The 17,337-nt window shown below is 46.1% G+C and overlaps 1 protein-coding gene across 1 annotated transcript in view; it reads right to left on the bottom strand.

Annotated features, from left to right (window-relative positions):
• LAMB4 (laminin subunit beta 4) overlaps positions 1 to 17,337 on the bottom strand; it is a 109,778-nt gene that overhangs the window by 49,640 nt on the left and 42,801 nt on the right. The window contains exons 12-14 of the mRNA XM_027574784.2: positions 16,786 to 16,895; positions 14,614 to 14,693; positions 13,888 to 14,038 (exon numbers count right to left, since the gene is read on the bottom strand). Of these exons, the coding sequence (XP_027430585.2) occupies positions 13,888 to 14,038; positions 14,614 to 14,693; positions 16,786 to 16,895 (341 nt within the window). The remainder of the gene's footprint in view (positions 1 to 13,887; positions 14,039 to 14,613; positions 14,694 to 16,785; positions 16,896 to 17,337) is intronic.

Raw genomic sequence — 17,337 nt, 5'->3', positions numbered from 1 at the left:
CAGGAAAACAAAAAAAAGTACGTATTTCTTGTTGTGTATACGATCCATCTGAGTCACAAATAAATTATCCCAGCCAGGATCCGGTCCAGAATGCAGCTGAGGATAATGTGCTGAATCAGCAGCTTTCAGAACATATGTTACGGTATAGAATGATTGATTTGAAAGTAATGTCACTGGAAACCACTTTAAGATTTTTTTTTTTTTTAATTTGACAGAAAGACACAGTGAGAGGGGGAATAAAGCAGGGGGAGTGGGAGAAGGAGAAGCAGGCTTCCCACCGAGCAGGGAGCCCGATGCGGGGCTCCATCCCAGGACCCTGGGATCATGACCTGAGCGGAAGGCAGACGCTTAAGGACTGAGCCACCCAGTCGCCCCTGGAAACCACTTTAAACTTAAGTACCCCACGTGCTAATGAATTGAACGAATTCCACACTGATGACCTTGGGTTTTCTCAGATCTGACCGTGGAACTCTGGTCAAAATATGGAGGGAAAGAAAATATTCCCATGCTTACTTCATGGGCTTTGCCTAATTATGCATGACACTGAGAAAACCCACATGGATTTATTTTTTTGGATATTTCTTCCATGCAAATAAGAGGCATGCTCTTCTATCTGCGTGGAGGCAGAGAAGAATAAAACTTGTAACACGATTGATTAGCCTCGCTGATGGTCTCCTTACTGGCTGTTAGCCTGGGGCCATCTGGACCCTGTAGATAATACTGTAATGACTTTTGCATCTGCGTCCCTCCGCTCACAGCCTCTACCAGAACTCTGCCTCTTGTGGCTTCTTGCCCGCATCACTACAACAGTGCTTCGGCCGCTCTCTCCATCCTTTCCCTAGTCCAATGCGCATTGTCCACTGCTGCCAGTAAGTGTTCCACACTCTTTCCAACTGCCAGCAGAATCCCGCCCAAATTACTTCGTCTGGAGTTCAAGTTGCTCTGTGATCGACCCCAAACTCCTCTTTATCTGGTAAGTGTTTGACTAGTAACAATTCATTGCCAGTCCCTGCGTTAGGAATGCAAAGATGAATAGGACAGAGTCCTTGCTGTGGAAGAGTTTAGAATCTTGCGTTGGAAACCAAAATGTAAATAAGAAACTGTATCAACCAGATTAGGTTCCAATGGACAGATCTATGTAAACGTGTCTATATACCCTCACAACTGCCATGGACATTGCAGGTGCCCCCCAGGGACCCCCTTTACCTGGTTGGTGCACCCACCCCGGCGTTGCTGTGTGTGTGGCTTCTAAGGGCTCATGGTTGCCTCCTGCTCCGGAGAATTGCCCTCCTAAATACCTCCTCCCCACTTCCAGCTCTGCCCCCGGGGTAGCTGCAGCCAATGGCTTCTCAATACAAAGGTATAAAAAGCTGACCTTGGCTTCTCAGCGGACAGGACAACTTTGTCTGCGCTTTATGCTTCTGAGCTCCTTCGTGGATCAATCCAAAATTTGTTTTACCTGAGACCACATCTTACTCTTTCCCCTTGTCTTGTTTCTGTCTTTCTCTTACGGAGTTTTCCCGAATAACACATCCTTAATAAATCACATGCACCTGAACCCAGTCTTGGGCTCTGTTTCTAGGGCACTTGACCTGAGACAGTCGGCGCCAGACTGTTTCCCTAGAAACGTGCTAGCACGTTCCCTAGGCGCGCTAGAATGGATCTAAAATACACGACTGGAAGCAGACTCCCAGATGCAACCGGGAGGAGGATCGTTTTGGGTTCCGCTGGCAATGAGGACCCCCGTCTGTAACATGTATCGAGGATCCCTGGACCGTGGTTAGCAGAGCAATTGCTAAAGCTGTCAGCTGTGGAGAACTGAGACAGGATAAAGCGGGGAGGGGGCACCCACTGGGTATTTCTGGCACCAAGAGATGTGGGGGAGCCGTAACCATAAGGACTGCGGACTGTGGAAATAGGGGGTAGTTGTTGAAAGCCACCGAAGCTTCGATGAGAGGTGCCAGGCTCAGGGCGATCACCCAGGAATTCCAAGCCCAGTGTGAGAATCCGAGGCCTCCCTGGAGGTATTTACAGACTCCTCTCCTTTAGCTAGATGGCAGGAAGAGCTGAAGTCCAGACACGGAACTTAGTTGTAAGACTTGCGGAGCTTCAGAGAAGCCTGAGTTCTCAGCCGAGGTGAGTCACCTATGCCAAAGTCAAGCCCCTCAACAGGGAAGAAGAGGGCTTTTAAGACATGGGTGATGCACACGAGAACCTTGCACCCTGAGGTTCCCCTGAGCGCTCTCGGACTACAGAAGTAATCCACTCACTCTTGCTGGAAAATAGAGCCCCTCCACTCCACCCCTGCCACATTTGAGGACAAGGCAGAAACCTCAAATGATGCAGGTGCCTTGGAAGAAAATGTGTACTTTCCTTGGACCTGCCTATACTATCCCTCCTGACCACTTGCCTGATAATTAGGGTCAAGTTTCAGCATGATCTGGGTGGGAAAGAGCTGGATCTCTGAGAGGGACCTGGCTAACATAGACCAGTAGCAACTGGGAAAGAATGGCTGACTATGGGTCCTGAGGTTGCTAGACCAATGAGGCAGAATATGAAACTGGATAAAGAGAGCTTGTTGATTTGGGGCCACCAGCAATGTAGGATTTAATAGCCTGGCAAGAGCCCTGGAGTCTGGGGAGATGGATCCAATATATTGCTGGAGCAGCTCTTGGAAGCTTGGCAAAAGCTGTGGCCCTGAGGAAAGGAAGCAGAGGTTCCAGAACAGCTGTATCAGGCTGTGGAGGAAGGGATTCAAGGCTCAGAGTAGTAGGCGCGCTAGAATGGATCTAAAATGCAAGACCAGAAAACACACCAACGGATTATGTTCCTTGAAGGCCTAGAGGACACTCTATATATCAGGACAGTAAGCGATGAGCTGGTGAGAAGAGCACCAGCATCACTGAAAAGCTGAATGTTGGATATCCTCTGTAGGCAGGTAGGATACATCATTACAAAACCGAGCTCCTTAGTATCACTGTGGAGGACAGGATCGCAGACTACCAAAGGCTGGGTATCACTCAACTCTCAAAAGCAAGATGGATACAATTATTAAAGTGGGCAGCAAGGTTGGAGTAGGAGACAAGGGGGCCTGACCCGTAGGAATCTTCAGTGGAGATGATTAATAGAACATGGCGTTCCTCGGAGTAAGAGAGATGAGCAGACAACAAAGGTATTGCTTCATATGTATAATCGAAAGTGATCTGGTGTGAATTAGCAAAAGGCTGAGGTCAGCTGCTCCCATGGAAAGACACGATGCTTTGTCAAGTTCCTAGATCTGAGCCACTTCTCAGATCCAGAACCCAGTGACTTAAAAGAGGCCAGATCCCAATGAAGAAAGACTCTTCAACACCCTGGCAAGTGTAAACCAGGTACCCAAAGTGCCATCATGGTCCCCTTGTTAGAAGAGGGCCATATAAAGGAGAGGTAATATATGGAGTCCTGGCCTAAGTTCTTTTGGCACTGGGTTCACTGCACTTACTGAACCACCCATTGATTACTTCCTCCAATTCCTGAGTATGTAACTGGCATAGACCTGCTTAGCAGTGGACATTGACTCTTTGACCTGTGAGGTAACATAAGAGCTCTTATAGTAGGAAATGCCAGGTAAAAGCTTGTGAAATGCCCATCCGCCTCCACTCTCTCCCCACCAAACCAATACAGTAAATACAAAACAATATTGCAAATCAGCAGTATCCTCAAAGTACCACTCTCAGGGCTTGGTGGTGGTTCCCATCATATCCTCATTACGAACTTCATACAAACCTAACCAGCTGGTAGTCCTACTTGCAGCTGTTGTGCTTGCTGAAGTATCGTTACCAGAGCAGATGAACACCACCTTCATATATGACATACAGCTACTGAAATGCAAAAATGTGTTCTTCTCCAACCCCATACAGAAGAAGGAACAGAAGCAATTCGTATTGACTTGGGGTGAGCAGCAGTGTGTATTCAGTCTTGCCCCAAGGCCATTCACATTCTCCCACTCTCTATAGCCCAAAAGGGTTTGAACCATCCAGATATTCCACAAAATAGCACACTGATTTCCTATATTAAAGGATAGTGAAGTTGGGTCCCTTAGTCCAAGGCAATGTTAGGCGGTCTCCCATAGAGAGAATCATACATTCTGTGGCCTTGGTCAGCACCACTGTCTGAGGGCTCACAGAGTATCTGATTCACCAGTGAGGGAAAACAGAATACCTCCTCAGCTCAAGGGACCCACTTCACAGCAAAAGAAATATAGCAGTGGTCATGTGACTTTGAGATCCCCTGCTCCTACACAAACCAAACTGTCCAGAAGACGCTAACCTCAGATGGGGGGTGGAACGGGGTCTCTCAAAGATGCATCAGCTTCAGCTACCTTGGGAAATGACACCCTGTGAGGTGGGACAGTGGTCTTCTGGAGGTTGTTCACTCCTTAGAGTGAAGGCCTTTACGTAATGCGGTGTCCCCAACAAGGAGAAAACATGGGTTTGGAAATCAAGTAGGAGTAGCCAAGCTCACCGTCACTGACAGTGATCACGGGAATTTGGGCTTCTTGTGCTTACAACTTTGGGCTCTGTGGGTCTCAATGTCTTGATTCTTGGGCAGGAAAAAAGAACTCCACTAAACTTAAAGCTATGGCTGCTGCATGGTTGCTTGGGCTCCTCATGCCAGAGACCAGGAGGCCTGGGAAGAAAGGACCATAAGTGGAAGGGCTGAGCTATACAGTCAGGACGTGAGGCATATGCGTGGCACTGAGGTGGCCCACTAAGACACCCTTGGCGCTGCCCTACATGTATCCTGATGAGACCATGGAAACCAGGGGCTCAGACCCTGGAGGGATGAGGGTCTAGATCATCCTACCCAACAGAAGTGCTAGTTGAGGATGAGGGGAATCTAGAATGGGTGGCAAGGAGGGGGAAGATAGTATCAGTTACAACCTTGGGACCAACTGTCGCAGCTAAAGGCTGCAGTTTGTCCCATTAATCTCCTTTTGTAAATCTCCCCAGGAATGGTGATCAATGAGAATCCTGGAGAACCTGTGCTTGCATGGAATAAACTTAATGTAAGAAGCAAATGAGCACGGTCAGCTTCATGGGTGTGCAACACGTGTACTTGCAGAGGGTCCCACACTCAGAAGGGCCCCATGTTTGGTTTCATGCTCTGCTGTCACCATCTTGAAATAATAATTTTATCTTTGAAGTTGTTTTGTAAGTTGAAGTCTCTTGGGATAATGGAGGGCACATGTGAGCAGAAGGGATATGCCCACTATGTGCTTGCTTGCTTGCTCCCACTTGCAAATAGCTCACATGATGCCGGTGAGCATAGCATTTGAGTGGACCTATTATGCGCATGCATTCAGTGAGACTAAGAGTGCGTACAAGGTAAATGTGTTACATTTATGACTGAGTAAGCAGGGTGCTGACAGCTCCAGGAAGCCAGGCTTTCTGTTCCAACCAGAACTTGCTTTGAAAGCAGAAAGAAGGCAAAGGCATTCTAAGAAAGACATTATTCCTGTGGCTTCCCTGTATCAGCCAGCTGCTTACACCGAAGGATGCCTAGGAGGAATAAAAGATAAGGTGACTCCTGGGTGCCCTTCTTGCAGCCCTCCCTTACTCATTAGTACACTGAAGTTAGGGAGCGTCGGCAGGACACAAACCGAGAAGTGAAATGAAAACTAAGTTGAGTTAGTTTTGCGCAGCGTTCCATTGTTCTGGGAAGAACAAGATACAGATGCAAATATGACTACAAAATACAAACTGTAATTTCAGTGATTACACAGGAGCCAAATGCTCTCATGTTTGTAGTGAAAATTGGCATCGCATGACATAAAGATGAATGGCCCAATTCATGCTAATAATTTAACTTTTTAATATTCCTTTTCGGGGCGCCTGGGTGGCTCAGTCGTTAAGCATCTGCCTTCCGCTCAGGTCATGATCCCAGGGTCCTGGGATCGAGCCCCGCATCGGGCTCCCTGCTCAGCAGGAAGCCTGCTCCTCTCTCTCTCCCACTCCCCCTGCTTGCGCTCTCTCTCTCGCTATCTCTCTCTCTGTCAAATAAATAAATAAAATCTTTAAAAAATATTCCTTTTCTTCAAGTGATATTAAAGAGCAAATAAAAAAACAACTAACAAGTCACAAGAGAGACTACAGAAGAAACTAAGAAGCTGGATATGTCAGTACCTTCAATGTTCTTTTTTCCTGATTTCTGAACAAAGGGCCGTGTTTGGGGGTCTGAGCATGCAAGGAGCTGATGCTTTCGTGCACTGCCCTTTGCTGGGCTGCTCTCTCCAGTCACCAGCTGCTGTGACTGTTGGTTGCTGTCTCACACAGCTCCCTTCTCTTGAGAATTGTCCTTGCATGGGCGCTCCCACCAGGGAGGCCGCCTGCACCTGCCCTGGCAGCCCACAACAATGACTGACCGATGAACACAACAGGCCTGCCCTTGGGCCTCCACGGGGGACAATTCTGTTGTGCCGTTTATGCTCCCGACCTCGCTCAGGGACCAGGCCAAGGCCAGACTCCGCCCTAGACCCGTCCTTGCCTTGCTTTCCCCTCCCGGCCTCCTGCCCTTGCTCCCCATACAGGCTTCTCCTGATGAGCATCCCCCCAGTAAAGCACGTGCACCCAAATCTCTGTCATGTCTGTTTTGGGGGAACCCAACTGAAGACAGCGACTCAGCCCACACATACGCATGTATAGAAAACCGATACAAAATTTCCCCCCCAAAAAATTGCCCTTGTTTTCTATTGTTCTGTTGCGCCAAGCTGGCCCAGCCAATTGATTTCATAACCCGCTTACTAAGGCAGAACCTGCACTTTGAAAATTACTGCTCTGTGGGACCCCAGAGACGGAAACAATGAACAATGTCCAGATGGCAGGGTAGGGAATGTCAGAGGAAGATAAATCTGCATTGGGCCTTCAGGGATGAGTAGAAGTTTTACAAATCAATCATACAGAGGTGGTTGTTTCAGGCAAGAGTCAGGAGAATAGTCTGTGGAAGCTCAGAGCTGAGTTTCTCGAAGTGCAGTCAGGGACCACCTGTATCAGAATCACCTTGGGGTGCTTGGCCGATTTCCTGACTGGTCCCAGATTCCCTGATTCAGCATCTTGAGGGGAAGGCTCAGAATCTGCATTCCGAATGAACTCCCCAGGCAATACTGATGCACAGTAAAATTTGAGGTTCACTGACCTGTGCCGCAGAGAGCCAGGGAGGGGGAGGAGCCACTCATCCCCCACTCTTCTCTTTCAGATGGACTCAGAATGAGAAGTCCAGAGAGTCAGAGAAGGCTCCATGGGCATGCGGTGTAGGAACAGAAACCAGAGAAAGAGCGAGGCCGCCATACTGGTGTGCATGGACCCGGGGGGAAGAACACCGGCCAGGGAAGCCTTCTCTGCTCCTCTCAGCTGGAGATGAGAATCCCTATCACATTACGTGTACCTCTTCTATGATACTCACCCGACCCGGCCACCATTAGTTGTTTGTGTACGTGGCTCATTTCCACAACAACAATCTCTAGGGCAGGCTTCATGCCTACATATTTTTGTTATTGATCCAAGCATTTCATTCACTCAAGGAGGTCTCTTATATGGAAGGAACTGGCTAAGGTGCTAGGTTCGTGAACAAGACAGCGAGCGGCTGATTTCATTTGCTTTCTAACATGCCCATCATGCATTACGCACACGGGAACACTCAGTGAGTAAAGATCCCAGTGTATGAATGAACGAACAAATGAATGGGCCTAAAATACCCCCAACTTTGGCTAATATAGTTGGATAGCTACAAGGTCCTCAGGTCTCCTTGGGCCTTCTTGAAGCCATTGGAGGTGGGGTCCTGTGGAGGGGGCATCATCCTGCACTCAGGCCAGCACTGGCCAACTCCCATGGCCTGGTTCCAGGGCATAGCCATGCACTATCCCCAGGGATATCCACATGTCCTTTTCCCTCCAATGAGGGGGAGAACCATTCCTCAGCACTGTACCTTTCCTTACTAAAAGAACAAAAAATTGTGAATTCACAATACCTGACTCTCCGACTCCAGAATCCAGCTTTCCAGAAACTTCTGTCTTGAAAGAAAGCAAGCTACTAAAGTTTTGCCCAGAGGCTCTAATTACTTTGAGCTTGTGTCCTCCTTTCGTCCATCCCATCCTTGAGGACACTGGGAGCTTATATGGCCTGAGCACTTACCCGGGCCCCACACGGTTCTGAGGGCAGTCCTGGGTTGTTCACTTACAGCAGGACAGACAACGGCCATGAAGAAATGGTTTACCTCATTCCACTCGTCAGCATGTACACTCTGCTTCTGATTGCTCTTCAGTATTATATTGCCTCTGTCAACTATGAAATCGCTCCCTTGTTGCTGGAAGTACACATCATCACATGTAGGCAAAGCTGTTGCTGATATCTTAACAAGAAAAGAAATGACAGTGTAAGCAACTGACAAAAATTCCAATTATACCACAGGGCAAGAGTTTCAGATTATCCAGTAACTTAAAGGTAATCCCGAGCCTCATTTCATAGTCTCAGGAAAGAGTTATGAAGCAGTTTACAATTTTCTGTTCCTCTGTGAAAATGGGAAATTTTTGGTAGTCTGATGAGCATGTATTTGGTTTTCTTTTTAAAGGATGTTGTGTACTGGTAAAATTTGAAACTGGGGAAACATTTATTCTTATCTATTAGTTTTATGGTATTAAAAAGAAAAAAGCACAAATGTTATGTTTTTAATGTGAAATCTCAAGAAGAAAGTTGTAGAAAATCAACAACAGACATGGTGGCAAGACAGATTGATTAGCTTATTGTCAGTCTGGCCATTCCCTAGACCAATTCCTGTCAGTTCTCACAATTTGTGGGATTTGGCCTTTCGCGTTCCCACGAGAGGTTCGAGCAGGAGAGCCAAATCCCAGCAGTCAAACTCAAAGCAGAGGAATTGCATTCATGCAGCTCCAGTTTCCTTAAAATCCTGGCCTCGCAGGCTTCTCTTTGCTACCACGTCCTCAGTGGTGACCCAGTCAAAATCTCCAATTGCTTGTTTCCAGATTGTCGCTGGACCCTGGACATGGGTGTTTCCTTGGTTGATGTTTCATTGTTGGTGTTACAAACATGATTTTTAATTTCACAGGTGCCCTGGTTGTTCGTCACGAGCGCGCAAGCCCTAAGGTCAGCTGTGTGGCCTGCTTCCGGAACTCTCTTACTCTAGTGTTTACTGCTCTGATTCTCAGCCACACTCTCCGACCAGCTGCCTGACCTCTGTGATGAGGACCCATGGACAGGCTACCCTGGGGGGATTATGCCAGTTTGTCCTCTTTTTTTTCTTACCAATTGAGTTCGTGTAACACAAAATTAGAGACTGTTTTATTAATTTTATACAGTCTATTATAGAATTAGCTTTATACTATACTGTATTAAATTCTATACTATGTTAAATTCAATCAGCATTAACTTTTTGTGACCACAGATCATTTCTATAAGAAAACAGACCAGTGCTTCCCAAACCGCCTATGAATCAGCTAGGGATCTTGTTAACAGGTAGACATGATTCAATAGGTGTGAGGTGGGGTCGGAGACTCTCCAAGTGCAGTGAACTCACAGGCAATACCAATCTTGTTGGTCTATAGACATTTTGAGTTGCAAGGATATTGCCACAGACTGAATGTTTTTGTCCCTGCAAAATTCATATATAGAAGCCCAGTCCCCACGGTGATGGTATTTAAAGGGGGGGGGGGCCTTTGCGAGGTGATTGGGTCATGAGGGCACATCCTCATGAATAGGATTAGCGTCCTGATGAAAGAAACCCCAGAGAGCTCCTTTGCCCCTACAACCATGTGAGGATTCAGTAAGAAGATGGCGGTCAATGAACCAGGAAGCAGGCTCTTGCCAGACATGAATCCGCTGGCGCCTTGATCTTGGACTTCCCAGCTTCTAGGACTGTAAGAAATAAATTTCTGTTGTTTATAAGCCACCCAGTCCAAGGTGCTTTTGTTATAGAAGCCTGGATAAATTAAGATACACACATATAAACACACACACCTTTTGAAGACCCACCAAGAAATCGTTGTTTTTCTTTGTTCTCAAATTAGAGTATTTAAACAACTACCATAAGTTGTGGTCTTGGATTCACATCCTTTCATGTGTCCATCATCCTTTCTCTTCTCTCTGCTTCCTATTAACTTAGGCCCTTCCTTATTCCTGCCAGACTACTGCAGACCACTCTCCCTCCATTCCAGGCCTCACTTGTACTAGACTGCACCGGCAGATCACCGAGGACAGTCTTCATCAGGTCAGTCCCTTGCTCAGAAAGCTTCAGTGAATTCTCATTGCCCAGAGAATAAAATACAGTCTCTTTAATAAGAAAATCTAATGTTCTTTTCCAATACTTCTTCCCTATATGAACTTCCTGTTCTCTGAATACACTTGCACTGTCTCTCCTCTGAGCCATTACTTATAACGTTCCTGGCTGGACTGTCTTCTCACCAAGGCCACCAACTGAAACGCTTATTGTTTTCAAGTCTCTGGCCATATTATTCTACCTATGCATTAAGCCTGTTCATAAAGGATCACTCACTCTGAAATTTTAACACAATGCATGTATCCACTCTCCTTGTCATAAGGCTCTGTGCCCATCCTGAGCCATCTATGGAAGTGTATTTGCTATAGTTAAAAATTCCTAGAGGGCAGAGACCCTAACGAATCGCTTTCTATACTGCCTTTGGCCTGGAGGTCAGTGTTAGGCACTGGGTGGCACATATTGCTGGGGTAAGAACAAGCCTTATGGAACCAGATGCACCTGGGTTTCAATCCAGGGCCCACAGCCCACCAGCTGTGTGACTTTGGACAAGTTGCACAACCTCTCTAATGTTTCCCTCATCTGGAAATTAAAGATGCTGATACTTAGGTTGTTTGGAAAGTTAAAAGAAATAATGCATATAAAGGGCAAAGCACAAGGCACTAAGTAAGTGGAAATCTGTGAGGTTTAAAAAAATTATTTTTATTTTTATGTTTTTTTAAAGATTTTATTTATTTATTTGAGAGAGAGCATGAGATGGGGGGGGGAGGGTCCGAGGGAGAAGCAGACTCCCTGCTGAGCAGGGAGCCCGATGCGGGACTTGATCCCAGGACTCCAGGACCATGACCTGAGCCAAAGGCAGTCACTTAACCAACTGAGCCACCCAGGCGCCCCCCAAAAATTATTTTTAAAGTAAACTCTACTCCTGACCCCAAGATCAAGAATCGCACACTCTACTGACTGAGCCAGCCCAGCGCCCCTGGAAGTTTTATCAATACCAACAGCAATAGCATAGTAAGCACACAACACGTATCTGTTAAATGAACACACAAATAATTAGTGTCTAACTTAAATCCTTTCTACTACAATCAAGGATCATGTTTTTAGTGGAGAGGAAATTATTCATGCTGTTATTTTTTAAATGTTTAACATCAATCCCACCTTGAATTTACTTTCCTTTGTCATACATATGACTTTCCAGTTTTTTAAGCAATTTTCCTGATTCTTTAAGCCTGTTCTATAGCCTTGACTTTTTTTTTTTTTTTTTTTGTAAAGCCTTGGAGAGAGGAGTAGGGCTTCATGTCAGACACTACTCACAGTTTGGAGCTGTAACCGCACAGGATATGATCCTACTTAATGGCTTGTCAGCACCTGCCAGTGGTGCACAGGGAATAAATGTTAAGTATCAGTCCATCTACACTAGACAATTACATCTGTTTTGTGTTTTATCTAAAACAATGGGACCGATTGTATTTACAGTTGTATAGGAGAGACACCACTGTGTGTCCCCTCTGCCGTGACAGTGTTAGTTACCATGTTCACAACACTTCTGACACCAATATGTGGGTTTATTCCCACACCCACCAAGTCTCTGACACCAGCTGGGTGTCTTACGACTTAATTCAGTCCTGACACCATCTCCCTGGATTTAGTGTCAGATGCCACAGGTTAAGAGCTTAGTCCCACCAGACCGCCCTGCCCCGCTTCAGAAGCCAGTAGAAAATCCAGGTTGTTACTGGTACGTCTGACCAGCCAGCTATAAACTGGGACTTGGGCTCGATAACTTGCTAGAGTCGCTGACAAAACTCAGGGGAACACTTATGTTTAGCGGTTTATTATAAAATAAAGCATACAGATAAACAGCCAGATGAAGAGATACATAGGGCATGGACCGGACTGGGACGGTTCTGGAAGTAGGAGCTTCTGGGCCCTGGATTCGGGGTGCACCACCCTCCTGGCACGTGGATGCGCTCACCAACCTGGACGCTCTCTGAACCCCATACTTTTGGAGATTTTTATGGAGGCTTTAATCACATAGGCATGATCAATCATTAACCCGATCTCTAGTCCTTCTCCCCTTCCCAGCGAATGGGAAGGGGTGGGACTGAAAATTCCAAGCTTCCAATCATGGCTGGGTCTTTCTGGTGACCAGCCCCCATCCAGAAGCCCATCAAGAGTCACCGATTAGAACAGAAGACACTCCTATCACCCAGGAAATTCCAAAGGATTTAGGAGCTCTGTGTCCAGAGCCAGGGTCAAAGACCAAATATTAGAACAAAAGATGTTCCTAGTGTTCTTATCACTCAGAAAATTACCCGGGCTTTAGGAGCTCTGTACCAAGAACCAGGGGGAGGGGCCAATATATATTTTCTATTACGTACCATAGTTACAGCCTAACTATGAATACTAATATTACTTTATTACTTTCTAAACTAATATTACCATACTTTATTACTTTCTAAACTAATATTACTATAAACTATACTTACTAAACTAATATTACTTTATTAAAGTTGTTTTTTTTTCCACTCTCCATCATAAAGACAAAATTAAAACCCATGATGAATGCGGACATAGAACTGTTTCATTTGATTCCACCCACCACGGTTGTAAGTCTAAGTAGGGACAGTAAAAGCCTCCTGCCCCCTTCCTCAATTCCAGTCAGTAAAACAGAACATTCCAAGCCTCCTAAGGGGCATTTTCATCCCTCCCACCAACAGTGTCCAGATAAAGAAGAGGTCTCAGGAAATGACTTCGTTGCTGGAAACTGGATGAGTTCCCCCGTTTTCTATCCAAATCCTGTCTTCAGAACTGACCTTCACATGCTTTCTCTCCTTGAGACGTTCACCTCGCGTTACCTTTTCCCCGTTACATTCCTGCCTATGGCTGGCGTCACGTGCTTGAGAATGTCACAGGAGTCAAACTCGTGTTTTCTCTAACCGTTCTGCATGTATGTGTCTGCTCTGCTAACGAGACTTTTAGAAAAATATGTTTAGGGAAAAGCTCCCACAAGACTGTGACTTGTAGGAAATGAAGTAGCACGCCAAGTGACATTTGCAGTCACACACTCCAGTGAACATGGCTGCCTTCAGTGAGAACTGCTAATCTCAGATCAGCTTCAGGAGGCCAGAGAACACAGTGTCCTCGTCTGTTAGAACCTTATTCATTCACTCATTAGCAGAGGTCTGTGACATTCCTACCATGGGTCAGGAACTGTGGTAGGCACTAGGGCAACAGTGGTGAATGGGATACACAGCTATTCTTCCTTCTCATGGTTTGTAGTGTCGTGGGGAAGGCAGACAAGGAGATGCTCAATAAACACGTGCTATCTGAGGGGCACATTTAAAGAGCGAAAGTGAAATCACAACTTAATCCAATTCCCCCTTATGTGCTGGGCTCTGCGCTGGAATTGGACTACAAAGATTAAATAAAATGCAGACTCTGCCCTCAAGAATTTCTATAATCTTCAGTTCTATGATCAATTAAAGTCTACTCTGATCTGCATATGTGGGCAAAACCATTCTTTTCCAGGTACCTTACCCATGATCTCAAGGGTGTGTTATATATATATGGACTGACACGCCATCAAATCAAATCTGTAAGGAGACTAAATGAAATACGCACCAAAGGCGCAAGTCCTTGCAGTGGGGTGGCTTCCTCTGCCTCGTAGAGATAGAAATTCAAAGGAGCAAAGAAGTAGCCGGGGGCCGGTTCAGTGCAGCGGCGGCCTGTGATGTGCGGGCGGCATTCACACTGCCCATCCTTGGGTGAGCACCTGGGGAAAAACAAATCCATCATGCACAAATGTGGTGGTGGTGGGGGGGCAGGTATAAAATGAAGGCATGGGAGTGCTGAGCTCAATGCCTTCTGAGTTTGGACCCACTCTTTGAATCTATCAATCAGTTGTCTTGAGGAGGAGGTTAGGAGGCCTTGGGCTTTACGTGTCTGGTCTTGAAAAGCCAGTCCAGATCTATAAAACCCAAGTAGCCATTCTTTCCTCTGATTCTGCTCTAAAGACTGCAAACAGGAGTGTTGGACCTCTCTTTATAGGGTGGCAAAAAAGTTGGTGTTTTAGGCAGGTCAAGTCACACAAGGCATCCATTTTACCACCTCCTGGGATAGCCAGGGAGTAGAACTGTTTCTCTTTTCCTTAGGAATAGTTCAAGCAAAATAAATCAACTGAGCTGTAGTTAATGTTCCAAGATCATCGCTTTTCAACGCCCTTTGCTTGTCATGGAATAAAGCCCATGGCCGATGACTAAGAGCATATCAGAATAAAATGTGCTTTTATGTGGAAACGTGAGTGAAGACTATAGCCACAGAACTTTGTCATTCATTTGATTGACTTACATATTGGAATAAGCACCTCCAATATCACAGTCGCAGTGAGAACAGCCATGGAGGTGATCTTCCAGTTCCCAGTATCCAGCCTACAAAGAGAAACTGCTCAGCCGATTCCAGCTATGAAGAGATTTGCTGCTCTAAGTGTGCTATTAAAACCAGTACGGTTCAGCTGACTCATGCCAAATAGCCACACAGCCTGGGCAATCACCCAGCCTTTCTTGCCTGCACTTGGTAACGATCTTCGAGGACACGTATCTCCCATTTCTGGGACTTGAAATGAGGGGGACAGGTGGGTTGTCTGTGGATGACTCCAAGCTCAGATGCGGTGCAAACTACTGGGTCCTCTAACAGTATCAATTCCGTCTCCCACTGGGTTACCTAAGGCCAGTCTGGGGAGAAGGTCTTTAGCTGATCTGCAACTGCTTTTGTAAAACCAATAGGTTCCCTTACCACAAAATCCCTAGGGATTTTTACCTCCACAACCCTAAAATGTTTGGGATAAGCAAACAAACAAAAAAATCAATCAAGCTGCTTTTGAGATCTTAGTTGAATATCACAGTTCAGCAGGCTCTCTTGTTTATAAATAAGTTGTTTTGGCATAATAAACTCTGTGTGAGAGTCAACTTTGCTTGAGACTTTTTTTCATCATTGCAACATCTTGACCTTTATTCAATATAAGCAGCTGGTGAGATACAAACAACTAGTTCTTAAATCTGATAACATTTACTATAAAATGCTCAAAAAAAAAATGCTTCCCCCTCAGCTCTCAAGTTAACACGCTCAGACAATTAAAAAATTAAGGTCTTACTAGGCATGGCGCTCTTGTTGGAAACAGGCCTGTTAAGTATCAATATACATTTTTTTTTCATTAGCTTGGTAAAATTTTATGCCTGATTTTACTCAAAAAGATTTATTTTAAACATTAAAAGTTGACCTAACTTGTTACAAAACACAGGAAAGGAATTTTGATATTTTTCCCAAAACTAAACTTCAGTTCAGGCAAAACAACGTGCCATGACCGGCCTCACTCAGGATGTGGTTGTGAAAATTCCCCCTGGGCCGGGCGTGCTGGCATGGGGGGATGTGGGGGGCCTCCGCGCAGGTCCCAGGCACCACCGGACACAGGAGGAAGTGGGGTACCTGCCGGATGCGTGGGCTCAGCCACAATGGACGAGCCCCCACGGGGTGGCCCCTACTCATTTATTTTCCTGCATCTTTCTCCGTGTCGCCCCCACATGGCCTTGGAGTTGGCCTGGCTCACCTTCCTTCATAATTTCTAGGTCACCTGCCCTGTCTTAGAGAGCTCTCTCTTTGTACATTATTGACTGGCTTTCTTTCCCCACCTCCTGTGCCCCATCCTCATATGTTTTCAGTAAAATGACTTAAAATATTACCACAAAACTATGTTGTAATAGGCATATGTTTCTTATTTATCAGCTACATTTCTTCAGACACATCAAGGTCACTGTTCTTTTATTAGGTTCAGCTTTTTTTTTTTTTTTTCTTTCTTGCTAAAATGTCACGGTGGGCTGCCAAGACGGGAGAACAAAGGGACGAGTTGGATTTGAACTCCCTAATTGCATGACACACTTCTTATGGTGTAAAAAAAGGTTTTCTTTGACTAATTTTAGGCATACGTGCTCATATGTTTAGTGGAGTCTGTGAAAAATCCAGGAGTTTATTTCCCACAGGAATCTACAATACATGTAATCCTGTGGTTTGGGGGTTTTATTTATTTTTTTTAATGAGCTTATCCAAAATATTTTTTAGGCAAGGAGTGGTAGGGGTGATAAAGGGACTGTATGCAAGAGACAGAAGAAAAGTCTCCGTGATCTGGTGGGCGGAGAGAGGGGCGGAGATAAATCGTCACATTCTACTGCTTGGCACTTTCGGGAGAACAGTGGCATACATAACACTTCTGACATCAGTGCCTGAATGGGTTCAGGCCAATTTGGTAAAAGTTGGTGTGCTGGCGAATGTCTAACAGCCGGCTCTCTCTAGAAGGGTGGGGGCTGATTTCTAGTGTTTGCGCATTTCTGTAGCATATACAGCCTTTCCCAGGGAGGCCTGAAATACATCAGGACAAGGAAAGCAATGAACAAGACCGGGTCTCTTCTGGGCAATGGCAGCAGAAATCGGAGCGACGACCTACAAGGGCAATCCTAGGCAAATACCTACGGTGCATTCTTCACAGTGTGGTCCCGTGGCGAACGGCTGGCACAAGCATCGCCCTGTGTCCACGTCGCAGGCTGAGAGGGGCAGACTCCCCCAGGGGTTACAGTCGCAGGCTGAAAGCACGGCAAACACAATTATTCTCATTTTTATTGACCCCACTCTTGTCCTGAAGAGCTCACACAGAGCAAAATGACGTGGCCTCAAGAATACAAAGCCGCCAGCCCTGCCTAGTATCTGGTCCGCCTGGTCGCACGATTACTGTAGTGCGTGCAACCCCACCCACGAAAGCCAGGCCCAGACACTTCCAGAGGCCCCGTGTGGTTCTGTCGGATGGCACTTAGGAGGAGATAAAGGAAAAGAAGTTGTGCAAGCGGGCGCAGCTGGGACAGTCACCCTGAGTGATGCCGCGGGGGGGGGGGGGGGTCAGCTCGCTTGATGAGCAAGGGTTTCTGAGGCTCGTGGTTGTTAGCGATGGCTCCTTTTCTGGCAGATGCATCTAATGTTTCTCTCTCTCTTCTCTCTTCTTACTGCCTTGTTACGTTTTCTTTTCATTGT

The sequence above is a fragment of the Zalophus californianus genome, chromosome 12 (assembly GCF_009762305.2).
Source record: "Zalophus californianus isolate mZalCal1 chromosome 12, mZalCal1.pri.v2, whole genome shotgun sequence".
In the NCBI taxonomy this organism is placed as follows: domain Eukaryota; kingdom Metazoa; phylum Chordata; class Mammalia; order Carnivora; family Otariidae; genus Zalophus; species Zalophus californianus.
The sequence above is the reverse complement of the archived record's forward strand: the minus strand, read 5'-3'. Positions and strand labels throughout refer to the sequence as shown.